At 38.6% G+C, this 14,781-nt stretch overlaps 1 protein-coding gene across 1 annotated transcript in view; it reads right to left on the bottom strand.

The window, feature by feature from the left end:
- Positions 1-608: 608 nt before the first annotated feature.
- LOC123683065 (histone H1B-like) overlaps positions 609-14,781 on the bottom strand; it is a 55,218-nt gene continuing 41,045 nt past the window's right edge. The window contains exon 2 of the mRNA XM_045621963.1: positions 609-821. Within this exon, the coding sequence (XP_045477919.1) occupies positions 609-821 (213 nt within the window). The remainder of the gene's footprint in view (positions 822-14,781) is intronic.

Below are 14,781 nucleotides of genomic sequence, written 5' to 3'. Positions count from 1 at the left end.
ATTTTTATTGTATTTTGAACCATTATAATATACATTGAAACCAGGAATGCCATAATCTGACTCCACACACAAATCCCAACACTCAGACAAAACAATCACATCCAAATTATCAAACTCTAAGGCATTTAAGTATAACATTAAATCATCATAATTTTTTCGTATACTACGTATATTAAAATGTACCATATTCATGTGTCTATCGAATTCAATCTCCTTTCTAGCATCATCAACACTAAAATATTTGTTCTCTATGTCATCCAACTCCGATTCGAAGCAATCCATTATAAAACTACAATAGCAAAAGAATAGTATATATATAGTAAAAAAAAAAAAAAATATAAATAGATAATATGAGTAAAAACAGAACCAATGAAAATATGAAATGTTAACAAATAGATATAAAGATAAAATACACACAAACAAAAAATCGATCAAATACACACAGACAAAATACTCAGCTTTAGGTAATTCAGAATGAATACCCACAAATACGAACAGAAATAGAATATATCATATAAACACCAAACAAAAAAGAAACAGGAGAAAAACAGCAATTCAGTGTTAAAAAAATTTTTCCCCTTTTTTTTCCTCCCTTTAATTTAAATTTTTTAGTGTTCTTGGTTTGAAGTCGACCTCGTCTTGGCAGGTCTAGTAGCGACTGGTTTAATTGGTCTCTGGGTCTTCTTCACTGCTCCTGTCGAAAAAGGTGTGGGTTCCCTTGATCTAACCGCGGGAGGTTCAAATTGTTCCTGGTTCAGGTTGTAATTCAACTTTTGGATTGGGGTGGTTGGTCCGATCTGTTCCTGTTGACCACTCTCCAACTGTAATAATTGAGGAACTGATAATTCAGTACCGTCGATAACAAGTTTATTCCTCTTGATGAAACAAATCTTCTTGTTCTTCTTCCCAACCAGCAGATGTCTCCTCAATATCTTCTTTTCTTCAAGAACAGAAGTCAGCCGTCCAATTGTGGTTACAGCAGCAATTGACCTTACCACGTGGGAGATTATAGCTACCCGTGTGTAATCCGAGTCCAAGAAAATCAACAATGTGGAATGGCTTATTTGGATAATTGTTAATCAAACAAAAAGAAGGGAATAAGAACAGTTCCTTTTACCAATGTGATTTCCTTAGACACGTGAGTCAAGCTTTCGTCCCTGTGCAATACGATGAGAAGTGTTAGAATGAGAAACATTGAAGGAAATAACAAACAAATGAAATCAACAACAGAAGTCAGTCGTGCATTTGTGGTTACAGCAGCAATTGACCTTACCCCAGGGAAATTATAGCTACCTGCGTGACAGCCGAGTCTAAGAAAATCAACAATGTGGAATGGCTTACTTGGATAATTGTTCATTAAACAAAAAGAAGGGAATGAGAACAGTCCCTCATACCAAAGTGGTTTCCTTAGACACGTGTGTCAAGCTTTCGTCCCTGTGCAATACGATGAAAAGTGTTAGAATGAGAAACATAGAAGGAAATAACAAACAAATGAAATCAACAACAGAAGTCAGTCGTGCATTTGTGGTTACAGCAGCAATTGACCTTACCACGTGGTAGATTATAGCTACCTGCGTGACATCCGATTCCAAGAAAATCAACAATGTGGAATGGCTTACTTGGATAATTGTTCATTAAACAAAAAGAAGGGAATAAGATCAGTCCCTTATACCAAAGTGGTTTCCTTAGACACGTGTGTCAAGCTTTCGTCCTTGTGCAATACGATGAAAAGTGTTAAAATGAGAAACATTGAAGGAAATAACAAACGAATGAAATCAACAACAGAAGTCAGTCGTGCATTTGTGGTTACAGCAGCAATTGACCTCACCACGTGGGAGATTATAGCTACCTGCGTGACATCCGAGTCCAAGAAAATCAACAATGTGAAGTGGCCTACTTGGATAATTGTTGATTGAACAAAAAAAGGGAATAAGAACAGTCCCTTATACCAAAGTTGTTTCCTTGGACACGTGTGTCAAGCTTTCGTCCCTGTGCAATACGATGAATAGTGTTAGAATGAGAAACATAGAAGGAAATAACAAACAAATGAAATCAACAACAGAAGTCAGTCGTGCATTTGTGGTTACAGCAGCAATTGACCTTACCACGTGGGAGATTATAGCTACCTGCGTGACATCCGAGTCCAAGAAAATCAACAATATGGAATGGCTAACTTGGATAATTGTTCATTAAACAAAAAGAAGGGAATAAGAACAGTCCCTTATACCAAAGTGGTTTCCTTAGACACGTGTGTCAAGCTTTCGTCCCTGTGCAATACGATGAAAAGTGTTAGAATGAGAAACATAGAAGGAAATAACAAACAAATGAAATCAACAACAGAAGTCAGTCGTGCATTTGTGGTTACAGCAGCAATTGACCTTACCACGTGGTAGATTATAGCTACCTGCGTGACATCCGAGTCCAAGAAAATCAACAATATGGAATGGCTAACTTGGATAATTGTTCATTAAACAAAAAGAAGGGAATAAGAACAGTCCCTTATACCAATGTGGTTTCCTTAGACACGTGTGTCAAGCTTTCGTCCCTGTGCAATACGATGAAAAGTGTTAGAATGAGAAACATAGAAGGAAATAACAAACAAATGAAATCAACAACAGAAGTCAGTCGTGCAATTGTGGTTACAGCAGCAATTGACCTTACCACGTGGGAGATTATAGCTACCTGCGTGACATCCAAGTCCAAGAAAATCAACAATGTGGAATGGCTTACTTGGATAATTGTTCATTAAACAAAAAAAAGGAAATGAAAACAGTCCCTCATACCAAAGTGGTTTCCTTAGACACGTGTGTCAAGCTTTCGTCCCTGTGCAATACGATGAAAAGTGTTAGAATGAGAAACATTGAAGGAAATAACAAACAAATGAAATCAACAACAGAAGTCAGCCGTCCAATTGTGGTTACAGCAGCAATTGACCATACCACGTGGGAGATTATAGCTACCCGCGTGTCATCCGAGTCCAAGAAAATCAACAATGTGGAATGGCCTACTTGGATAATTGTTGATTAAACAAAAAAAAGGGAATAAGAACAGTCCCTTATACCAAAGTGGTTTCTTTAGACACGTGTGTCAAGCTTTCGTCCCTGTGGAATACGATGAAAAGTGTTAGAATGAGAAACATAGAAGGAAATTACAAACGAATGAAATCAACAACAGAAGTCAGTCGTGCATTTGTGGTTACAGCAGCAATTGACCTTACCACGTGGGAGATTATACCTGCGTGTCATCCGAGTCCAAGAAAATCAACAATGTGGAATGGCTTACTTGGATAATTGATCATTATACCGTAAGAAGGGAATAAGAACAGTCCCTTATACCAATGTGGTTTCCATAGACACGTGTGTCAAGCTTTCGTCCCTGTGCAATACGATGAGAAGTGTAAGAATGAGAAACATTGAAGGAAATAACAAACAAATGAAATCAACAACAGAAGTCAGCCGTCCAATTGTGGTTACAGCAGCGATTGACCTTACCACGTGGGAGATTATAGCTACCCGCGTGTCATCCGAGTCCAAGAAAATCAACAATGTGGAATGGCCTACTTGGATAATTGTTGATTAAACAAAAAAAGGGAATAAGAACAGCCCCTTATACCAATGTGGTTTCCATAGACACGTGTGTCAAACTTTCGTCCCTGTGCAATACGATGAGAAGTGTTAGAATGAAAAACATTGAAGGAAATAACAAACAAATGAAATCAACAACAGAAGTCAGCCGTCCAATTGTGGTTACAGCAGCAATTGACCTTACCACGTGGGAGATTATAGCTACCCGTGTGTAATCCGAGTCCAAGAAAATCAACAATGTGGAATGGCTTACTTGGATAATTGTTAATTAAACAAAAAGAAGGGAATAAGAACAGTCCCTCATACCAAAGTGATTTCCTTAGACACGTGAGTCAAGCTTTCGTCCCTGTGCAATACGATGAGAAGTGTTAGAATGAGAAACATTGAAGGAAATAACAAACAAATGAAATCAACAACAGAAGTCAGTCGTGCATTTGTGGTTACAGCAGCAATTGACCTTACCCCGTGGGAGATTATAGCTACCTGCGTGACAGCCGAGTCTAAGAAAATCAACAATGTGGAATGGCTTACTTGGATAATTGTTCATTAAACAAAAAGAAAGGAAATAAGAACAGTCCCTTATACCAAAGTGGTTTCCTTAGACACGTGTGTCAAGCTTTCGTCCCTGTGCAATACGATGAAAAGTGTTAGAATGAGAAACATAGAAGGAAATAACAAACAAATGAAATCAACAACAGAAGTCAGTCGTGCATTTGTGGTTACAGCAGCAATTGACCTCACCACGTGGTAGATTATAGCTACCTGCGTGACATCCGAGTCCAAGAAAATCGACAATATGGAATGGCTAACTTGGATAATTGTTCATTAAACAAAAAGAAGGGAATAAGAACAGTCCCTTATACCAAAGTGGTTTCCTTAGACACGTGTGTCAAGCTTTCGTCCCTGTGTAATACGATGAAAAGAGTTAGAATGAGAAACATTGAAGGAAATAACAAACAAATGAAATCAACAACAGAAGTCAGTCGTGCATTTGTGGTTACAGCAGCAATTGACCTCACCACGTGGGAGATTATAGCTACCTGCGTGTCATCCGAGTCCAAGAAAATCAACAATGTGGAATGGCTTACTTGGATAATTGATCATTATACAGAAAGAAGGGAATAAGAACAGTCCCTTATACCAAAGTTGTTTCCTTAGACACGTGTGTCAAGCTTTCGTCCCTGTGCAATTCGATGAATAGTGTTAGAATGAGAAACATAGAAGGAAATAACAAACAAATGAAATCAACAACAGAAGTCAGTCGTGCATTTGTGGTTACAGCAGCAATTGACCTCACCACGTGGGAGATTATAGCTACCTGCGTGACATCCGAGTCCAAGAAAATCAACAATATGGAATGGCTAACATGGATAATTGTTCATTAAACAAAAAGAAGGGAATAAGAACAGTCCCTTATACCAAAGTGCTTTCCTTAGACACGTGTGTCAAGCTTTCGTCCCTGTGCAATACGATGAGAAGTGTTAGAATGAGAAACATTGAAGGAAATAACAAACAAATGAAATCAACAACAGAAGTCAGCCGTCCAATTGTGGTTACAGCAGCGATTGACCTTACCACGTGGGAGATTATAGCTACCCGCGTGTCATCCGAGTCCAAGAAAATCAACAATGTGGAATGGCTTACTTGGATAATTGTTGATTAAACAAAAAAAGGGAATAAGAACAGCCCCTTATACCAATGTGGTTTCCATAGACACGTGTGTCAAACTTTCGTCCCTGTGCAATACGATGAGAAGTGTTAGAATGAGAAACATTGAAGGAAATAACAAACAAATGAAATCAACAACAGAAGTCAGCCGTCCAATTGTGGTTACAGCAGCAATTGACCTTACCCCGTGGGAGATTATAGCTACCCGTGTGTAATCCGAGTCCAAGAAAATCAACAATGTGGAATGGCTTACTTGGATAATTGTTAATTAAACAAAAAGAAGGGAATAAGAACAGTCCCTTATACCAAAGTGGTTTCCTTAGACACGTGTGTCAAGCTTTCGTCCCTGTGTAATACGATGAAAAGAGTTAGAATGAGAAACATTGAAGGAAATAACAAACAAATGAAATCAACAACAGAAGTCAGCCGTCCAATTGTGGTTACAGCAGCAATTGACCTTACCCCGTGGGAGATTATAGCTACCCGTGTGTAATCCGAGTCCAAGAAAATCAACAATGTGGAATGGCTTACTTGGATAATTGTTCATTAAACTAAAAGAAAGGAAATAAGAACAGTCCCTTATACCAAAGTGGTTTCCTTAGACACGTGTGTCAAGCTTTCGTCCCTGTGCAATACGATGAAAAGTGTTAGAATGAGAAACATAGAAGGAAATAACAAACAAATGAAATCAACAACAGAAGTCAGTCGTGCATTTGTGGTTACAGCAGCAATTGACCTTACCACGTGGTAGATTATAGCTACCTGCGTGACATCCGAGTCCAAGAAAATCGACAATATGGAATGGCTAACTTGGATAATTGTTCATTAAACAAAAAGAAGGGAATAAGAACAGTCCCTTATACCAAAGTGGTTTCCTTAGACACGTGTGTCAAGCTTTCGTCCCTGTGTAATACGATGAAAAGAGTTAGAATGAGAAACATTGAAGGAAATAACAAACAAATGAAATCAACAACAGAAGTCAGTCGTGCATTTGTGGTTACAGCAGCAATTGACCTCACCACGTGGGAGATTATAGCTACCTGCGTGTCATCCGAGTCCAAGAAAATCAACAATGTGGAATGGCTTACTTGGATAATTGATCATTATACAGAAAGAAGGGAATAAGAACAGTCCCTTATACCAAAGTTGTTTCCTTAGACACGTGTGTCAAGCTTTCGTCCCTGTGCAATTCGATGAATAGTGTTAGAATGAGAAACATAGAAGGAAATAACAAACAAATGAAATCAACAACAGAAGTCAGTCGTGCATTTGTGGTTACAGCAGCAATTGACCTCACCACGTGGGAGATTATAGCTACCTGCGTGACATCCGAGTCCAAGAAAATCAACAATATGGAATGGCTAACATGGATAATTGTTCATTAAACAAAAAGAAGGGAATAAGAACAGTCCCTTATACCAAAGTGCTTTCCTTAGACACGTGTGTCAAGCTTTCGTCCCTGTGCAATACGATGAGAAGTGTTAGAATGAGAAACATTGAAGGAAATAACAAACAAATGAAATCAACAACAGAAGTCAGCCGTCCAATTGTGGTTACAGCAGCGATTGACCTTACCACGTGGGAGATTATAGCTACCCGCGTGTCATCCGAGTCCAAGAAAATCAACAATGTGGAATGGCTTACTTGGATAATTGTTGATTAAACAAAAAAAGGGAATAAGAACAGCCCCTTATACCAATGTGGTTTCCATAGACACGTGTGTCAAACTTTCGTCCCTGTGCAATACGATGAGAAGTGTTAGAATGAGAAACATTGAAGGAAATAACAAACAAATGAAATCAACAACAGAAGTCAGCCGTCCAATTGTGGTTACAGCAGCAATTGACCTTACCCCGTGGGAGATTATAGCTACCCGTGTGTAATCCGAGTCCAAGAAAATCAACAATGTGGAATGGCTTACTTGGATAATTGTTGATTAAACAAAAAAAAGGGAATAAGAACAGTCCCTTATACCAAAGTGGTTTCTTTAGACACGTGTGTCAAGCTTTCGTCCCTGTGGAATACGATGAAAAGTGTTAGAATGAGAAACATAGAAAGAAATTACAAACGAATGAAATCAACAACAGAAGTCAGTCGTGCATTTGTGGTTACAGCAGCAATTGACCTTACCACGTGGGAGATTATAGCTACCTGCGTGACATCCGAGTCCAAGAAAATCAACAATGTGGAATGGCTTATTTGGATAATTGTTCATCAAAAAGGAAAAAGGGAATAAGAACAGTCCCTTATACCAATGTGGTTTCCTTAGACACGTGTGTCAAGCTTTCGTCCCTGTGCAATACGATGAAAAGTGTTAGAATGAGAAACATAGAAGGAAATAACAAACAAATGAAATCAACAACAGAAGTCAGTCGTGCAATTGTGGTTACAGCAGCAATTGACCTTACCACGTGGGAGATTATAGCTACCTGCGTGACATCCAAGTCCAAGAAAATCAACAATGTGGAATGGCTTACTTGGATAATTGTTCATTAAACAAAAAAAAGGAAATAAAAACAGTCCCTCATACCAAAGTGGTTTCCTTAGACACGTGTGTCAAGCTTTCGTCCCTGTGCAATACGATGAAAAGTGTTAGAATGAGAAACATTGAAGGAAATAACAAACAAATGAAATCAACAACAGAAGTAAGCCGTCCAATTGTGGTTACAGCAGCAATTGACCTTACCACGTGGGAGATTATAGCTACCCGCGTGTCATCCGAGTCCAAGAAAATCAACAATGTGGAATGGCCTACTTGGATAATTGTTGATTAAACAAAAAAAAGGGAATAAGAACAGTCCCTTATACCAAAGTGGTTTCTTTAGACACGTGTGTCAAGCTTTCGTCCCTGTGGAATACGATGAAAAGTGTTAGAATGAGAAACATAGAAAGAAATTACAAACGAATGAAATCAACAACAGAAGTCAGTCGTGCATTTGTGGTTACAGCAGCAATTGACCTTACCACGTGGGAGATTATAGCTACCTGCGTGACATCCGAGTCCAAGAAAATCAACAATGTGGAATGGCTTACTTGGATAATTGTTCATTAAAAAGCAAAAAGGGAATAAGAACAGTCCCTTATACCAAAGTGGTTTCCTTAGACACGTGTGTCAAGCTTTCGTCCCTGTGCAATACGATGAAAAGTGTTAGAATGAGAAACATAGAAGGAAATAACAAACAAATGAAAGCAACAACAGAAGTGAGTCGTGCATTTGTGGTTACACCAGCAATTGACCTTACCACGTGGGAGATTATAGCTACCTGCGTGACATCCGAGTCCAAGAAAATCAACAATGTGGAATGGCTTACTTGGATAATTGTTCATTAAAAAGCAAAAAGGGAATAAGAACAGTCCCTTATACCAATGTGGTTTCCTTAGACACGTGTGTCAAGCTTTCGTCCCTGTGCAATACGATGAGAAGTGTTAGAATGAGAAACATTGAAGGAAATAACAAACAAATGAAATCAACAACAGAAGTCAGCCGTCCATTTGTGGTTACAGCAGCAATTGACCTTACCACGTGGGAGATTATAACTACCCGCGTGTCATCCGTGTCAAAGAAAATCAACAATGTGGAATGGCTCACTTGGATAATCGTTAATTAAACACAAAGAAGGAAATAAGAACAGTCCCTTTTACCAATGTGATTTCCTTAGACACGTGTGTCAAGCTTTCGTCCCTGTGCAATACGATGAGAAGTGTTAGAATGAGAAACATTGAAGGAAATAACAAACAAATGAAATCAACAACAGAAGTCAGTCGTGCATTTGTGGTTACAGCAGCAATTGACCTTACCACGTGGGAGATTATAGCTACCTGCGTGACATTCGAGTCCAAGAAAATCAACAATGTGGAATGGACTACTTGGATAATTGTTGATTAAACAAAAAAAAAAGAATAAGAACAGTCCCTTATACCAAAGTGGTTTCCTTAGACACGTGTGTCAAGCTTTCGTCCCTGTGCAATACGATGAAAAGTGTTAGAATGAGAAACATAGAAGGAAATAACGAACAAATGAAATCAACAACAGAAGTCAGTCGTGCATTTGTGGTTACACCAGCAATTGACCTTACCACGTGGGAGATTATAGCTACCTGCGTGACATCCGAGTCCAAGAAAATCAACAATGTGGAATGGCTTACTTGGATAATTGTTCATTAAAAAGCAAAAAGGGAATAAGAACAGTCCCTTATACCAATGTGGTTTCCTTAGACACGTGTGTCAAGCTTTCGTCCCTGTGCAATACGATGAGAAGTGTTAGAATGAGAAACATTGAAGGAAATAACAAACAAATGAAATCAACAACAGAAGTCAGCCGTCCAATTGTGGTTACAGCAGCAATTGACCTTACCACGTAGGAGATTATAACTACCCGCGTGTCATCCGAGTCCAAGAAAATCAACAATGTGGAATGGCTCACTTGGATAATTGTTAATTGAACAAAAAAAAGGAAATAAGAACAGTCCCTTTTACCAATGTGATTTCCTTAGACACGTGTGTCAAGCTTTCGTCCCTGTGCAATACGATGAGAAGTGTTAGAATGAGAAACATTGAAGGAAATAACAAACAAATGAAATCAACAACAGAAGTCAGTCGTGCATTTGTGGATAAAGCAGCAATTGACCTTACCACGTGGGAGATTATAGCTACCTGCGTGACATAAGAGTCGAAGAAAATCAACAATGTGGAATGGCTTACTTGGATAATTGTTCATTAAACAAAAAGAAGGGAATAAGAACAGTCCCTTATACCGAAGTGGTTTCTTTAGACACGTGTGTCAAGCTTTCGTCCCTATGCAATACGATGAAAAGTGTAAGAATGAGAAACATTGAAGGAAATAACAAACGAATGAAATCAACAACAGAAGTCAGTCGTGCATTCGTGGTTACAGCAGCAATTGACCTTACCACGTGGGAGATTAGAGCTACCTGCGTGACATCCGAGTCCAAGAAAATCAACAATGTGGAATGGCTTACTTGGATAATTGTTGATTAAACAAAAAAAAGGGAATAAGAACAGTCCCTTATACCAAAGTGGTTTCCTTAGACACGTGTGTCCAGCTTTCGTCCCTGTGCTATATGATGAAAAGTGTTAGAATAAGAAACATTGAAGGAAATAACAAACAAATGAAATCAACAACAGAAGTCAGCCGTCCAATTGTGGTTACAGCAGCAATTGACCTTACCACGTGGGAGATTATAGCTACCTGCGTGACATCCAAGTCCAAGAAAATCAACAATGTGGAATGGCTTACTTGGATAATTGTTCATTAAACAAAAAAAAGGGAATAAAAACATTTCCTCATACCAAAGTGGTTTCCTTAGACACGTGTGTCAAGCTTTCGTCCCTGTGCAATACGATGAAAAGTGTTAGAATGAGAAACATTGAAGGAAATAACAAACAAATGAAATCAACAACAGAAGTCAGCCGTCCAATTGTGGTTACAGCAGCAATTGACCTTACCACGTGGGAGATTATAGCTACCCGCGTGTCATCCGAGACCAAGAAAATCAACAATGTGGAATGGCCTACTTGGATAATTGTTGATTAAAAAAAAAAGGGAATAAGAACAGTCCCTTATACCAAAGTGGTTTCTTTAGACACGTGTGTCAAGCTTTCGTCGCTGTGGAATACGATGAAAAGTGTTAGAATGAGAAACATAGAAGGAAATTACAAACGAATGAAATCAACAACAGAAGTCAGTCGTGCATTTGTGGTTACAGCAGCAATTGATCTTACCAAGTGGGAGATTATAGCTACTTGCGTGACATTCGAGTCCAAGAAAATCAACAATGTGGAATGGACTACTTGGATAATTGTTGATTAAACAAAAAAAAAAAAATAAGAACAGTCCCTTATACCAAAGTGGTTTCTTTAGACACGTGTGTCAAGCTTTCGTCAATGTGGAATACGATGAAAAGTGTTAGAATGAGTAACATAGAAGGAAATTACAAACGAATGAAATCAACAACAGAAGTCAGTCGTGCATTTGTGGTTACAGCAGCAATTGACCTTACCAAGTGGGAGATTATAGCTACCTGCGTGACATCCGAGTCCAAGAAAATCAACAATGTGGAATGGCCTACTTGGATAATTGTTGATTAAACAAAAAAAAAAGAATAAGAACAGTCCCATATACCAAAGTGGTTTCCTTAGACACGTGTGTCAAGCTTTCGTCCCTGTGCAATACGATGAAAAGTGTTAGAATGAGAAACATAGAAGGAAATAACAAACAAATGAAATCAACAACAGAAGTCAGTCGTGCATTTGTGGTTACACCAGCAATTGACCTTACCACGTGGGAGATTATAGCTACCTGCGTGACATCCGAGTCCAAGAAAATCAACAATGTGGAATGGCTTACTTGGATAATTGTTCATTAAAAAGCAAAAAGGGAATAAGAACAGTCCCTTATACCAATGTGGTTTCCTTAGACACGTGTGTCAAGCTTTCGTCCCTGTGCAATACGATGAGAAGTGTTAGAATGAGAAACATTGAAGGAAATAACAAACAAATGAAATCAACAACAGAAGTCAGCCGTCCAATTGTGGTTACAGCAGCAATTGACCTTAACACGTGGGAGATTATAACTACCCGCGTGTCATCCGTGTCCAAGAAAATCAACAATGTGGAATGGCTCACTTGGATAATTGTTAATTAAACAAAAAGAAGGAAATGAGAACAGTCCCTTTTACCAATGTGATTTCCTTAGACACGTGTGTCAAGCTTTCGTCCCTGTGCAATACGATGAGAAGTGTTAGAATGAGAAACATTGAAGGAAATAACAAACAAATGAAATCAACAACAGAAGTCAGTCGTGCATTTGTGGTTACAGCAGCACGTGGGAGATTATAGCTACCTGCGTGACATCCGAGTCCAAGAAAATCAACAATGTGGAATGGACTACTTGGATAATTGTTGATTAAACAAAAAAAAAAGAATAAGAACAGTCCCTTATACCAAAGTGGTTTCTTTAGACACGTGTGTCAAGCTTTCGTCAATGTGGAATACGATGAAAAGTGTTAGAATGAGAAACATAGAAGGAAATTACAAACGAATGAAATCAACAACAGAAGTCAGTCGTGCATTTGTGGTTACAGAAGCAATTGACCTTACCACGTGGGAGATTATAGCTACCTGCGTGACATCCGAGTCCAAGAAAATCAACAATGTGGAATGGCCTACTTGGATAATTGTTGATTAAACAAAAAAAAAAAGAATAAGAACAGTCCCTTATACCAAAGTGGTTTCTTTAGACACGTGTGTCAAGCTTTCGTCAATGTGGAATACGATGAAAAGTGTTAGAATGAGAAACATAGAAGGAAATAACAAACAAATGAAATCAACAACAGAAGTCAGTCGTGCATTTGTGGTTACAGCAGCAATTGACCTTACCACGTGGGAGATTATAGCTACCTGCGTGACATCCGAGTCCAAGAAAATCAACAATGTGGAATGGCCTACTTGGATAATTGATCATTATACAGTAAGAAGGGAATAAGAACAGTCCCTTATACCAATGTGGTTTCCATAGACACGTGTGTCAAGCTTTCGTCCCTGTGCAATACGATGAGAAGTGTTAGAATGAGAAACATTGAAGGAAATAACAAACAAATGAAATCAACAACAGAAGTCAGGCGTCCAATTGTGGTTACAGCAGCAATTGACCTTACCACGTAGGAGATTATAACTACCCGCGTGTCATCCGAGTCCAAGAAAATCAACAATGTGGAATGGCTCACTTGGATAATTGTTAATTGAACAAAAAAAAGGAAATAAGAACAGTCCCTTTTACCAATGTGATTTCCTTAGACACGTGTGTCAAGCTTTCGTCCCTGTGCAATACGATGAGAAGTGTTAGAATGAGAAACATTGAAGGAAATAACAAACAAATGAAATCAACAACAGAAGTCAGTCGTGCATTTGTGGTTACAGCAGCAATTGACCTTACCACGTGGGAGATTATAGCTACCTGCGTGACATAAGAGTCTAAGAAAATCAACAATGTGGAATGGCCTACTTGGATAATTGTTGATTAAACAAAAAAAAAAAGAATTAGAACAGTCCCTTATACCAAAGTGGTTTCTTTAGACACGTGTGTCAAGCTTTCGTCAATGTGGAATACGATGAAAAGTGTTAGAATGAGAAACATAGAAGGAAATAACAAACAAATGAGATCAACAACACAAGTCAGTCGTGCATTTGTGGTTACAGCAGCAATTGACCTTACCACGTGGGAGATTATAACTACCCGCGTGTCATCCGAGTCCAAGAAAATCAACAATGTGGAATGGCTCACTTGGATAATTGTTAATTGAACAAAAAAAAGGAAATAAGAACAGTCCCTTTTACCAATGTGATTTCCTTAGACACGTGTGTCAAGCTTTCGTCCCTGTGCAATACGATGAGAAGTGTTAGAATGAGAAACATTGAAGGAAATAACAAACAAATGAAATCAACAACAGAAGTCAGCCGTCCAATTGTGGTTACAGCAGCAATTGACCTTACCACGTAGGAGATTATAACTACCCGCGTGTCATCCGAGTCCAAGAAAATCAACAATGTGGAATGGCTCACTTGGATAATTGTTGATTAAACAAAAAGAGGGGAATAAGAACAGTCCTTTTTACCAATGTGATTTCCTTAGACACGTGTGTCAAGCTTTCGTCCCTGTGCAATACGATGAGAAGTGTTAGAATGAGAAACATTGAAGGAAATAACAAACAAATGAAATCAACAACAGAAGTCAGTCGTGCATTTGTGGTTACAGCAGCAATTGACCTTACCACGTGGGAGATTATAGCTACCTGCGTGACATAAGAGTCTAAGAAAATCAACAATGTGGAATGGCTTACTTGGATAATTGTTAATTAAACAAAAAAAAGGAAATAAGAACAGTCCCTTTTACCAATGTGATTTCCTTAGACACGTGTGTCAAGCTTTCGTCCCTGTGCAATACGATGAGAAGTGTTAGAATGAGAAACATTGAAGGAAATAACAAACAAATGAAATCAACAACAGAAGTCAGCCGTCCAATTGTGGTTACAGCAGCGATTGACCTTACCACGTGGGAGATTATAGCTACCCGCGTGTCATCCGAGTCCAAGAAAATCAACAATGTGGAATGGCTTACTTGGATAATTGTTGATTAAACAAAAAAAGGGAATAAGAACAGCCCCTTATACCAATGTGGTTTCCATAGACACGTGTGTCAAACTTTCGTCCCTGTGCAATACGATGAGAAGTGTTAGAATGAAAAACATTGAAGGAAATAACAAACAAATGAAATCAACAACAGAAGTCAGCCGTCCAATTGTGGTTACAGCAGCAATTGACCTTACCACGTGGGAGATTATAGCTACCCGTGTGTCATCCGAGTCCAAGAAAATCAACAATGTGGAATGGCTTACTTGGATAATTGTTAATTAAACAAAAAGAAGGGAATAAGAACAGTCCCTCATACCAAAGTGATTTCCTTAGACACGTGAGTCAAGCTTTCGTCCCTGTGCAATACGATGAGAAGTGT

Source organism: Harmonia axyridis, chromosome 6 (genome assembly GCF_914767665.1).
Source record: "Harmonia axyridis chromosome 6, icHarAxyr1.1, whole genome shotgun sequence".
NCBI classification, from domain to species: domain Eukaryota; kingdom Metazoa; phylum Arthropoda; class Insecta; order Coleoptera; family Coccinellidae; genus Harmonia; species Harmonia axyridis.
The sequence above is the reverse complement of the archived record's forward strand: the minus strand, read 5'-3'. Positions and strand labels throughout refer to the sequence as shown.